The 12742-nt window shown below is 35.6% G+C and overlaps 1 protein-coding gene across 1 annotated transcript in view; it reads left to right on the top strand.

Annotated features, from left to right (window-relative positions):
* ANKRD13C (ankyrin repeat domain 13C) overlaps nt 1-12742 on the top strand; it is an 82794-nt gene that overhangs the window by 62953 nt on the left and 7099 nt on the right. Inside the window, exons 10-12 of the mRNA XM_007182917.2 lie at nt 4543-4622; nt 5863-5961; nt 9187-9287. Of these exons, the coding sequence (XP_007182979.1) occupies nt 4543-4622; nt 5863-5961; nt 9187-9287 (280 nt within the window). The remainder of the gene's footprint in view (nt 1-4542; nt 4623-5862; nt 5962-9186; nt 9288-12742) is intronic.

The following is a 12742-nucleotide window of genomic DNA, read 5'->3' as shown; positions in this document are numbered from 1 at the left end:
TATTAGAATTCAGCAAATCTAGCAATAAATCAAAACTATTTCTTATATGCTTCAAAGCATTAAAAGTTTGCATTTAATTATGTAGGAAAGGTTTGATGTCATTTTAGTTACAGAGCCTACTGACTTAGGGAAATAAACTTAGAAAGCCATCTGGTGTCCTGTGGCAGCCTTCATGTCTTCCTGTTTCATTAGATAGTTATGGGAACAGTATAGTGGGAACACTGATGGGTTCAGCTGTGAGTATCAGTATATAACAAAGGATCAATTAGAATAAACATAAACTAAGAAAGACCTTGTTAAAATATAATAACTGATATTCATAATGATGAAGTAAAGTGCTCAGTGGAAGGTTAAATTAGATTCATTACAGTCTCTACTAAGATGGGGAATGTATAATGTATAGTTTAGAAAGAATTCTACTGGAAATAGTAGAAACTGCTTAGAGAATTTTATTACCTGAAAAAATGTACTTATATGACATGCCGCATTATCTAATCATGCCAGGAAAATAAGTCTTTACTATGATAATATATATATGATTTTATATATATATATATATATATATATATATATATATATATATATAAACACATCAGTTATAGCCAAATGTATATACAGGTATTAAATATATATAGGTATTAAATAGACTGGAAGCAAGAGTAGACAAATTTTAAGCAGTGTTCTGAAAGAGAAATTGACCATGATCTGCTTAGTTAGATAGAGATTTGGGTGGAGGTGTGATTAACCTTTGCTATGGTTCTGGGTTGGAGCATCAGTGGTAAATATTTTCAGTCATTTCTTCTGTTTGTTACAGCTTCTATTAGCTTGCCTGCCTTCTGTAGGATCACAAGACACTGTTTTACCTAATGTTTTGCCACAATATTTATGACAGTCACTACCTATTAAGCCCATTTGTCATTCTATTAATAGCCATTGCCACATGCCATACTATTGTGTGTAGTATCACATTTTATATATCATATTTAGTATTGGTTATGATATAATTTTGGCTGATTATAACAGTAACTTAAACAAGACAGGAGTTTATTTTTCTCTTATGGAAAAATCTGAGTTTATATGGTTTCTTTGCTCTGTGAGTTAATCTCAGACCTAGCCTTTTTTTTTTTTTTTGGTCTTATTTCTCTACCATTTCTAGGATCTGGCCCTCATTCACATGGTATACGATGTTTTATTACCTGTTTAGCATTCCAGCCATTAGGAATGATAATTCCTAATAGTAATTAAGAAAGAGAGGACATGCCTGTTCTGTTTGAGTACCCAATCAGAAGTTGCATACATCACTGCTCAAATCCCATTGGTTAGAACTTAGGTATAACTAATTTAGCTAGCTGTAAAGATATCTAGAAGTCTTTAATCTAGGAAGTCATGTGTCCAGCCAAAAATTGGTAGGGAGGTTCTTTTACAACAAAGAACAGGAGATAGATTATTGATTGAGTAGACAATTAGTATTCTCTAATGTCTCATTGTTAGATACATACCTAATGCTTCAGTTACCACATAAACACTAGTAACTGTCACCCAATATATACCTTCAATTCTGACCTGTCTTTTAATCACCAGATCTATAGTATTTTGCCTACCTCCACTTGGATAAACATAGGTATCTAAGATTTAGTATGTTTAAATCTGATCAGTTTTTTCATTCTTCTTATTTTCTGTCCTGAGTGGTAACACCATTATCTACTACCATTACCCAAACCAGCAATCTGAAATTTGTCCTTGGACTTCCTGGCTTTCCTTACCTCTGTGTCTAATCGATTACAAAATCCTAAAGATCTCGTGAATCTATTTCTCTTCTTCCATTTTGAAATAGCTTATCATTTCTCATTTGGATTACTGAGATAGCTTCCTAACTTACTCACTGCTACCAGAATGACCTCTCTGAAATAGATTGAACTATGTAAAGCCTCAATAACTAAAATGTATAGAATATTTACTATGTGTCAGGCACTATTTTAAGTATTTTATGTTAACAAGCCAGTTTTATCCTTACAATGACCCTCTGAGGTTATGTAGTTGACTAAACTGAGACAAAAGAGGTTAAATAATTTGTCCAAAGTCAGCTAGTAATTGGCAAAGCCAGGATTTGGTCAGTCTGGCTCCAACGTTTGTGTTCTAAAACATTATATTGCTCAAAATATTTGTCCATTGCTTTCTGAGTAAAATACAATCTACTTAGTGCACAAAACCCTTTCAAACTGCTTTTTCTCTTCTGTGTCTTGCCCTCTTACCTTGTATCTTGCTATTTTTCCTTCATGTATGCTACACACGAAGGGAAAAATAGCACCACACTTGTAGTTTCCCAGTACAGCATGCTTTTGCTCACCATTGTACTTTCCTCAATGTCCTTCATTTGGTTATTTTGTTCTCTTTCTTTTAGACTTCTCCACCAGGAACCACCATTGCTGACACATCTTTTTGGCTACCCCAGTCTGGGTCAGAGAAACCTCTTCTCAGTGCTTTTATGCCATCCTCTTGATCCCTCTATCATAGCACACCCATCCTGGATTATAATTATCTACTTCCTGTGTGTCTCTTTGTAAACTTCTCAAGGGCAGAACGTCATCTTTCATATTGCCTGATGCTCAAAAACTGTTAGTTTCCTTTCTTCCCCTATTCTTCTGTTGCTACTCAGAGATCATCAATGATTTCTAACCAACAAAATCTATGGCCTTTTTTTCAGGCTTCCTTCCCTTTAAAGTCTTTGTTATGATATTGAAACAGTCTTTTCACTTCCATGATACTTGTCTTGCATCTTGTCATGATACTTGATACTTGTATCTTGTCATGATACTTGATACTTGATGCTCTGGTTTTTTCTTTTCCCTTATTGATTAATATCTGGCTCCCTTCTGTCCTCTCCGCCCTCCCCTCTGGCAAATCTGTGTAGTTTTTAGGACTCAGTCATCAGTCCTCTGTTTTATTACTTTTCATTTAGTCAGAGAATTCTTAAATCATTATCTCTAAATATGATTTCTCTCCTTTTCTTTTTGTAACTGCCCTCTAGGAACTCCCCAGTATAAAATAGTTACTATTATTTACTGAATCCTTTACACTGTGCTAGGCACTAAGCTTTTCCATACACTATCTCCTTGAATTCTTAACTATGAGTTGGGTGGTCACATTCCCATTTTGCAGGTGAGTTAAATTGACAATAATATAAATAGCATGCCCCAATTCACACAACTACCAGGTAGTGGAGCTGGGTGGGATTCCAACTCATTTTTGTGTCTTCAAAATCCTTGATTTTAAAACTCTAATATGCTGCCTATTAACATCTTAAACTCATTGTATCCAAAACTATACTTCTCTGAATGGGACCCTCTCCCAGTGTTACTATTCATTTTGTTATTTATGTGTCTTTCACTTATTGCCCTTTTGCTCTACAGTTTGTGTTGTTGGTTTCTCCTTAGCAATTTTCGATTTCTGCTGCCACTCCCTTAGTTCTTTATTGCCAATTCATCCTATAGTGATCCAAGCTCTTGGTTAACAAAGATGAGGTGTAAGTTTTAAATCTGATATGACCTTTACCACTGTTGTTGATCTCCCTTTTGAACTTTCCTCCCTAGTTCAAATCAATCTAGTGTTTTCACTGTTAATTCTCTCTGTCCAAAATATTCTTTTTATTTTCTTTTCATTTAAATTTGAGCCTCAATCCCCTAGTCTCGATCTATTGTCTATAGAAAACTGCTTTCTTTTCTGAACCCCTGTATTACTCAGTTTTTTGTAAGCTCATTTGATCTTTAATCATTTAATCCTTTGTATTCCTGATTAACTATTCATGTTTGTATGTGTTTCTTCTTTCCAACTTTGAATTGTAAACTCTGTGAAGTCAGGATTAGTTTTTATACTTCTCTGTAGTTCGCACGTTCAGCATCTAGCGTAATGCCAGGGACATTTTAGATGATTAAAACATCGAATGGGGTTTCCCTGGCGGCGCAGTGGTTAAGAATCTGCCTGACAATGCAGGGGACACAGGTTCCAGCCCTGGTCTGGGAAGATCTCACATGCCACGGAGCAACTAAGCCTGTGCCCCACAACTACTGAGCCTGCACTCTAGAGCCCACGTGCCACAACTACTGAAGCCCATGCTCCACAACAAGAGAAGCCACTGCAGTGAGAGCCCGCGCACAGCAACGAAGAGTAGCCCCTGCTCGCCACAACTAGAGAAAAACCGGTGCGCAGCAACGAAGACCCGACGCAGCCAAAAATAAATAAATTAAAAACAAAACAAAACAAACAAAAGAAAAGACATTAATGAATGGATTTTACTACTTTGACACTTTTCTTTTTATTTGAGATTTTAAAAATGATAATAAATATTATTGATGGAGCTTAAATCACCATGGAAGTATCTCAGAATAACCTCTTAAAGCATTATATTGAAGAGATTAAGTAGATTATAGTTTATTGTATGTTTTAATTTTATATTTTAAAAAATATAATTTTCTTTTCTCCCTCCCTCTTGGTCTCTGTCTGTTTCTCTCTCTCTCCCCCTCTCTGTTTGTTACTTTTTGGCAGCCGATTCGAAGACAGTCCCTTACGCCTCCTCCTCAGAACACTATTACATGGGAAGAATATATATCTTCTGAAAATGGAAAGTAAGTGTTGTTTTGTTTCTTTATATATTCTTTGGTTTTTAGAAAAGACAATTTGTAAAAACATGAATATTTAGGCGTAAAATGTTTTTTACAGAGAATTATTAATATAGTTTCATCTGAAGCAGTTCTTTTTCCTTTTAAAAATATGGATGAAGCATGATGAGGGAGAAGCATCCCCAGTTACATTCTCTTTTTGAATAAGTTGTAGAGCCTTCTTTTTACGTCCCTCTTGCCAATTTATATACACCAAAAAACCTATAGGACACTGTTCTAAGGAAATATGAGGACTTGCCCAGTGCAGTTGCTTATTTGAGTTTTTGCACTGTATGATGAACTTTATATTCTGTTATTATCCAGAGTGTTTTGCAAGGTATGTAAGGCTACTCATTGTTTATCTACTTTTTGCCTTTCCAAGTTCATCTCCTGTCGTCATCTCTTTGTTTCAGCCTGTGCCAGACTACTTCTTACTATCCTTACCCAAGATGTTTGCTTAATGTTATATTGCTAATACTTAGTAGAGTACCTAGTACATAGTTTTTGTATCCAGTAAATGCTTACTGAATAAAAGAATGATGAATGAATGGTTTATTTTGAATGAATAAATAAATAAGAATTTTTTTCTAGCTGACCATGTCAAAGAAAATACAGTCCTTTGTAGAAAATATTCTTTTGGTGGAGAATAAAATATTACCTACCCTCATGCTTAGTAAGAAGTTGTCTTTTTTTTTGTTTGTTTATGTTGAAAGGCTTATTGTTATACTTTTTCTAACTTCTCTAAAATGTTTCCATCTTATAATATTCTACAAGTAATATAAAATTCTGTATTCTTTACATCACTTCTTATTGATCAGTGCTGAGAACCATAGACAGTAAGAGATTGAATTGAATAAGTGATTTAAAAGATATAAAATATTTTTAAAGTTTGTTTTTTTCTATGGATTTGCTTTGTTATTAAAAATAGTGATTATTAAAATTCAATATGAAATTTTCTGGGTTTTGATCATAGTCTTCTGAACTTTTATGCTTTGCTATTTTCTTTTTCTTGTTACCCTTGTCTCATTTATTATACATGTTTCATTCCCTTTTAGCATAATTTTATTTCTATCATCAGAGTAAGAAAAGTTGAAATACTAATGAATGTCATTGGAAGATGACAGATTCTTCTTAGGAAGATGACAGCATGTGGAAAAAATTTCCTAATATTTTCTTTCTTTCTTTCTTTTTTCCTTTTTCATTTTAGAGCTCCTCATCTGGGTAGAGAACTGGTGTGCAAAGAGAGTAAGAAAACATTTAAAGCCACAATAGCCATGAGCCAGGAATTTCCCTTGGGAATTGAGTCGTAAGTTTGTTATTAACTGCACAAGTTTATGAAAGAAGCTATTAAACTCTGAAGGCTATAATAATGTTGGCATCTGAGTGGTGCATTTGAGGCCTTTGAAATGTAAAAGCAAATAGCCATTGCTTTGACAGTGTGTCGTGCTCCCTCCTAGAAATTTTCCAGCTCACAAAATATTAACATTTTAATTATTTTAACCAGATAAATTTTCAAATAATTATTTTTTAATTACAAAAGTAATACATGAATACATGCTTATTGTAAAAAACTAACAGTTTGGAAGTTTATAGAATAAAAATGGCAGTTTTCTTTCACCTCAGGTAAATAACAGGTAAATAACTGCTGTATTTTTGTCTAGATTTTTTCTGTGTTTATTTTAGAATTTTTATAAAAATGCGGAACAGTCTACCTTTTGTTCTGTTAGTTCCTTTTTTTCTTTTAAAAGTGAGTTATCTTGGAGTTCTTACAATAAGTACATTATTATCTATCTCTTTCTTCTTTCCTTGGTATTTTGTAGTATTGATGTACTGCCATTTATTTTATCATCCCCCTACTGATAAACATTTTAATTATTTGTAGTTTGTCACCCTTATAAACAGTACTCCTGGAGTACTTGAATATATCCTTCCAAACCTGTATTCATCAGATGCTCATTAAAAAAAATCGATTTGGAGAGATGGGTGGAATGGGAGGTGGGTAGCTAGAGCCAATTCTGACAGAACTGTACCTTTAGGCTTCTCACTAAAGTAGGGGATGAATTGAAGTCCTAGGCTTTCCTTTGTAGATCCTTCCACTTTCAGTCTGGCCTAATACATTAAAAAAAAAAATTCTCACGGAAGAGAGCAGGACCCTTCTTTTCTACAAATTCTATGCACATCTCATACTCCTCAATAGCCAAGCTTTGGAAGAGTAGATAGAATTTGGTATACAGTCCTCAAGTTATTGATCAAAGAGGGAAATAAATAAATAGTTCTCAGAAGATGCGGGAAGGGAATTAGCCATACATACAAATCTGCATAATTTATCATATCTTGGACCCAAATGACTCCAAGATGCACCAGATATATACTCTAATGAAGAAGAATAATGTAGCAAATTATAGATGCTCTCAATTTTAGGAGTTATCCCAATTTCAGAGATGTTAATATGTGAAAAAAAAAAATGGGTATTTTAGAATTTATAAAATGTGGAATTATAGCCATTCCCCCTGCAAAAAGTAAAATAAGGAATATAGATAGCATGTAAAAGCCAGAAAAAGAACTCATTCTAGAATAAAATATAAGTCAAAGAACAGAAGAAAATTCCTTGTAAATACTATAGGAAAACATAAAAAGAACATGAAATTGGTAAACTAGATCACTCTAAGATGAGATGCTAAGACAATAGAATGAAATGAAAAGGAGATTGTAAAGCTAAGGAAATAAATTAAGCACTAAATAGCACTATTGCAAAACAAATACATTAGAAACAACAATAAACAGGATAGATGTGACCAAAAATTAAATTTTTATAGCGTATAGTGAATCCAGTGAAAGAAGAGGTTAAAGAAATTTGAGAAGTAATATTTATAGAGGAGAGTGGTTCAATATAAGGATCATTGCTGTTCCACTTAAATAGAAAGCCTCCAAAATGTAAACAAAATAGTATTCAAAATATGATAGAAGAGGGGCTTCCCTGGTGGCGCAGTGGTTGAGAGTCTGCCTGCTAATGCAGGGGACACGGGTTCGAGCCCTGGTCTGGGAAGATCCCACATGCCACGGAGCAGCTGGGCCCGTGAGCCACAATTGCTGAGCCTGCGCGTCTGGAGCCTGTGCCCCGCGATGGGAGGGGCCGCGATAGAGAAAGGCCCGCGCACCGCGATGAAGAGCGGTCCCCGCACCGCGATGAAGAGTGGCCCCCGCTTGCCGCAACTGGAGAAAGCCCTCGCACGAACCGAAGACCCAACACAGCCAAAAATAAATAAATAAATAATAGTACTTATAAAAAAAAAAAAAAATATGATAGAAGAAAAGAAAATTTCTCTGTATGGAAGAACTAAATCTGTAGCCTAACATTAGGCTCCAAGAAAAATTGATAGAGAAGGATTAGTAACAATGATTATATTGATTAAACTATTGTATTTCAATTGTAAATAGAGAGCTCTAAAGGCATTCAGGCGAAAAAGGGTAAAAAACAGCCTGGCCTTACATTTTTTCACATCTTGACATTGCTGAGGCAAAGAAAGTGTGATCTGATAGTATATCTAGGTAAGATGTCATTTACATATCAAGGCAATTGAAAAGGACACAGAAGAATTCAATAAATATAGCAGCCATGGGCCTTTTTTGAAAGAAAAATACTACTACTTGAAAATGAAATTCATCCAACCAAAGGATAAAAGAAGTTATAGTATAATGACTAACATAATACTGAATGCTAAGACACCTCGTGAAATTGTAGTTAAGAGGGAAAGATTATAAACTGAAATTTTATGCCAGTCGGATTTCCCTTTAGTATGTAAAAAAGAAACACTCAGTTATCAAATCTATAAGAAATTAAGGAATAATAAGTACATAAGAGCCCTTCACACACACAAAATTGACAGTGAAATTCAGGCGTCCAAACAGTGAGGCTAATTAAAGAACTTGGGAATTTGTAGACTTCAGGAAGAAGACTAGTGTAAGCCTTGAATCTGCTGAAATAGAGATCTAAAATCAACAACTGTGGAAATTATGGCTGCCCAATAAAATGTGAAAGTTGGGCTTCCCTGGTGGTGCAGTTGTTGAGAGTCTGCCTGCCAATGCAGGGGACACGGGTTCGAGCCCTGGTCTGGGAAGATCCCACATGCCGCGGAGCAACTGGGCCCATGAGCCACAACTACTGAGCCTGCGTGTCTGGAGCCTGTGCTCTGCAACAAGAGAGGCCGCGATAGTGAGAGGCCCGCGCACCGCGATGAAGAGTGGCCCCCGCTCACCGCAACTAGAGAAAGCCCTCGCACAGAAACGAAGACCCAACACAGCCAAGAATAAATAAATAAATAAATTTTTAAAAAATGTGAGAGTTATAAACTTTGACACAGTGAAAGGAATAATAAAACAAAAAATCAGGAGGTAGAAGGAGGTGTCATTTTCTCATCTTTAATATCTGGAAGTCAGTAATACTGTGTAAGTTTGAAGCATGTAGTTATAAAACAACATAAAGACACAATGAAATCAATTTGAAAAATTTTTTTCTCCTTCCATTTTTCAGATTATTGAATGTTTTGGAAGTAATAGCTCCCTTCAAGCACTTTAATAAGCTTAGAGAATTTGTTCAGATGAAGCTTCCTCCAGGCTTTCCTGTAAAACTAGGTAAGAGAAAAATTTTCATGTAAGTTCAGTGTCTATTAGAAATATGGAGCTGTTTGCTAACATTTAAGAAGAAGAAATATGCTTTGAAGGAAAATGGATTTCCTAGTTTATATTTTTATATGGTTTTTCTGTAATTACATGCATTGATATTCATGTTTTGTCAAATATATAAAGTTCCTGATGAAAACTCTAATTCTACTTGATTTAAATCAAATGTAAGGGATATGCAAATACTTCATTCAAGAGGGTGTGGGTGAATTATGATGCACTGTGATAATGCTTTAATGTGAAATATAGGGAGACTGGATTTTAGCCCAAATTTTCAGCAGACTCTGAGTTTCTGAATAGTGGGAATGTTTCTGTTGTCAACAGTCATTATTCAGGGATACAGTAATACTCATTACACTTTATTTTTCAGTCTTAAATGTGTAAACTTAATTTCATTTTAAACAATGATCTTTCAAAACAGTAAACTCTCATTTTCGTATATATTTATCTTCTTAACTATATTAGAAAACTGGGAGCAAGACGCTATTTACAGGTTCTTTAGGAGTTGAGGCTTAGATTTAGCATTGATTTAAGCTCCAGGAGGGCCTTCAATACCATCCATTGATCCAGCCACCAAATATTTAATCAGTGCCTGCTGTGTACTGGACCCTTTTCTATGGGGGCGATGAGAGACAGCAAAAAGCCCCTGCCCTTTTGGTGTTTACATTATGGATGGGGTGGGGGGATATTATATAATAATATAACTTTTATATAATTCCTCTGATATATTTTATATTGTTTCACTCAATATTACTGAAACCACATCTCAGAATAATTAGGCCAAAATGCTTTACTCCCAGAAGTAATGCTTTCATTACTAAAATTAAACTCGACCTTCTCAACTTTCCAAATTTGGGAATACATTTTGTGAATTAAAATTGATTTTAAAACATGTTCTAACTATGTCATTCTAGATTCCCTTTGTGATGTAAAAGCACTGGGAACCCAGTGTCTACTTGAGTAAACCAGTGATAAGATTCTAGGCAGAAACTGTTAGAAAACTAAATCTGAGTGTTTGAGCTGTGGATCATTACATGAGTATTTCTGCAGAAGCTTAAAATCCCACTGTAATTGTCTATAGCCAGAAAATAGTTCAAGCATTGGACTCTCTTCTATATACTGTATTTAAGGGGCACAGTGACAAACTAGAATAGAGGGTAGGGATTAAATATGTGAAACTATTACTGTATTCACATTTTTTAAAGTCCCAAACACAAATCAAACCTCACAATACAAGTTTTTTTATGAAAAAGAAATACTTTGATTATATAGAAAGGAAAAAAGTCTACAATACATTTTTGCAGGCATTTCTCTGATATAGAGCCATATTAACAAGGGATTTATAATTTTTTGCTTGTATACTTATTGGGAATTTGCTTACCTCTGTCTCTCTTGTCTCTTTGTCCTTCTTTCAAAATGACCCTATAAAACTCCAGTCCTACATCAGTTTAATCTTCAGTCATTTCTGTTTCTATATTTAGGCTAGAAGGTACAATTGAGGGGAAAAATTTGGGTATTGTTAACACAATTACGTTTTCAAAAGAAGCCAGAGCTTTAAATGCTGATTTTGAATGATCTTTTCTCTGATTTGCTGCTTCCCTCATTCTGCTTTCAAAGGCTAAATTTGAACCTCCTTCACCAGTCCCCATCCCCATCCCCCCACTACTTCCTCCCACAATCTAAGCAGATGAATTTTGTTTTCTTAGTTACAAAAAACGGCCGTCAGAAATGAGACCTCCCTCATTACTCCCAACTTCTCATACAAGCTTTTCTGCCCCAAGCCCTATCTTTTCCTCCATCTTTTCTATCTCAGTGGAAGTGGTGTCCCTTTTCTTAGCTTGATTATTCTCTTCATTTGTACTGTGGATCTGTTCTCCTCCCTGCTTTTTTAAAAAGCTTGCTCTATCAGTTTCCCCATATTTCTCCTTTATCTTCCAACTCCTTCTGTACAGCCTTTTTCCTCTTAGCTGTTAGGCTCTGTTCAGGTCTTTCTCCTTTTAAAGTTAAACCAATTAAAGGTCTTTCTCCTTTTAAAATTCAGCCAATCTAGGGAGTTCCTTGGTGGCCTAGTGGTTAGGATTCTGGGCTTTCACTGCTGTGGCTCGGGTTCAATCCCTGGTTGGGGAACTGAGATCCTGCAAGCTGCACGGTATGGCCCCCCCCCCAAAAAAGTCAGGCCCAGGGAGGTGAGGGGAATATGGCCAAACTTCAGAAATAAAATTCAACCAATCTAATGAAACAATCCCTTTAGCTCCACCCTACCCAGCATTTGCCTTTAATCTTTGCTTTTCATAGCCAAGTTGCTTGAAAGTCTACTTTTATCTCTCCATTCTTTCTTTCTATTTATAGTTATATTATAAATGGGGGAAGGTGAAAGGAGATAAAGGGAGGCAAAATTTTTCTACTTCACTTGAATTGCTAAAGTGATGACACCAGGAGCCTATGATAAATTAGTTATATATAGTGTATACCTAGAGCAACCACTAAAGAAGGTGTACAAAGAGATATACTCAAAAACACTGTAGATAAATAAAAATAAAATTCTAAAAAGTAGCCATGTTGGGACTTCCCGGGTGGTCCAGTGGTTAACACTCTGCACTTCCACTTCAGGGGGCACAGGTTCGATCCCTGGTTAGGGACGTTCCACATGCTGTGCGGTGCAGCCAAACAAACAAACAAACAAATAAATAAATAAATAGTCATGTAACCTACAGGAAGGCAAGAAAAAGAAAAATATATGAAAAAAGAGAGACAACAAGCAAAAAAACAAAAAATGAAACAGCAGACTTAAGTCTTAAGTATATAAATAATTCCATTAAGTATAAATAGTCTAAATAGAACATTTAAAAGCTATAGATTGGAAAAACAGATTAAAAAAACATGACTCTACTACATGCTATCTTCAGGAAACTCCCTTCAAATATGATATTGGGGCTTCTCTGGTGGCGCAGTGGTTGAGAATCTGCCTGCCAATGCAGGGGACACGGGTTCGAGCCCTGGTCTGGGAAGATCCCACATGCCGCGGAGCAACTAGGCCCGTGAGTCACAACTACTGAGCCTGCGCGTCTGGAGCCTATGCTCCGCAACAAGAGAGGCCACGATAGTGAGAGGCCCACGCACCGCGATGAAGAGTGGCCCCCACTCGCCACAACTAGAGAAAGCCCTCGCACAGAAATGAAGACCCAACACAGCCAAAAATAAATAAGTAAATAAATAAATAATTAAAAAATATGATATTGGCAAGTTGAAAGTGAAAGGATGGAAAAAGATATATCATGCAAACATTAATCAAAGGATAACAGGACTAGCTATATTAATATTAGATAAAGTAGATTTCAGAGCAAAGAAAACTACCGGGGTGCGGGAGGCATTATATAATGATAAAGGGGTCAATCCATGAAGAAGAA

This window comes from Balaenoptera acutorostrata, chromosome 1 (genome assembly GCF_949987535.1).
Source record: "Balaenoptera acutorostrata chromosome 1, mBalAcu1.1, whole genome shotgun sequence".
In the NCBI taxonomy this organism is placed as follows: Eukaryota; Metazoa; Chordata; class Mammalia; order Artiodactyla; family Balaenopteridae; genus Balaenoptera; species Balaenoptera acutorostrata.
Note: the sequence above shows the minus strand (reverse complement) of the source record. Positions and strands in the feature narration are given on the sequence as shown.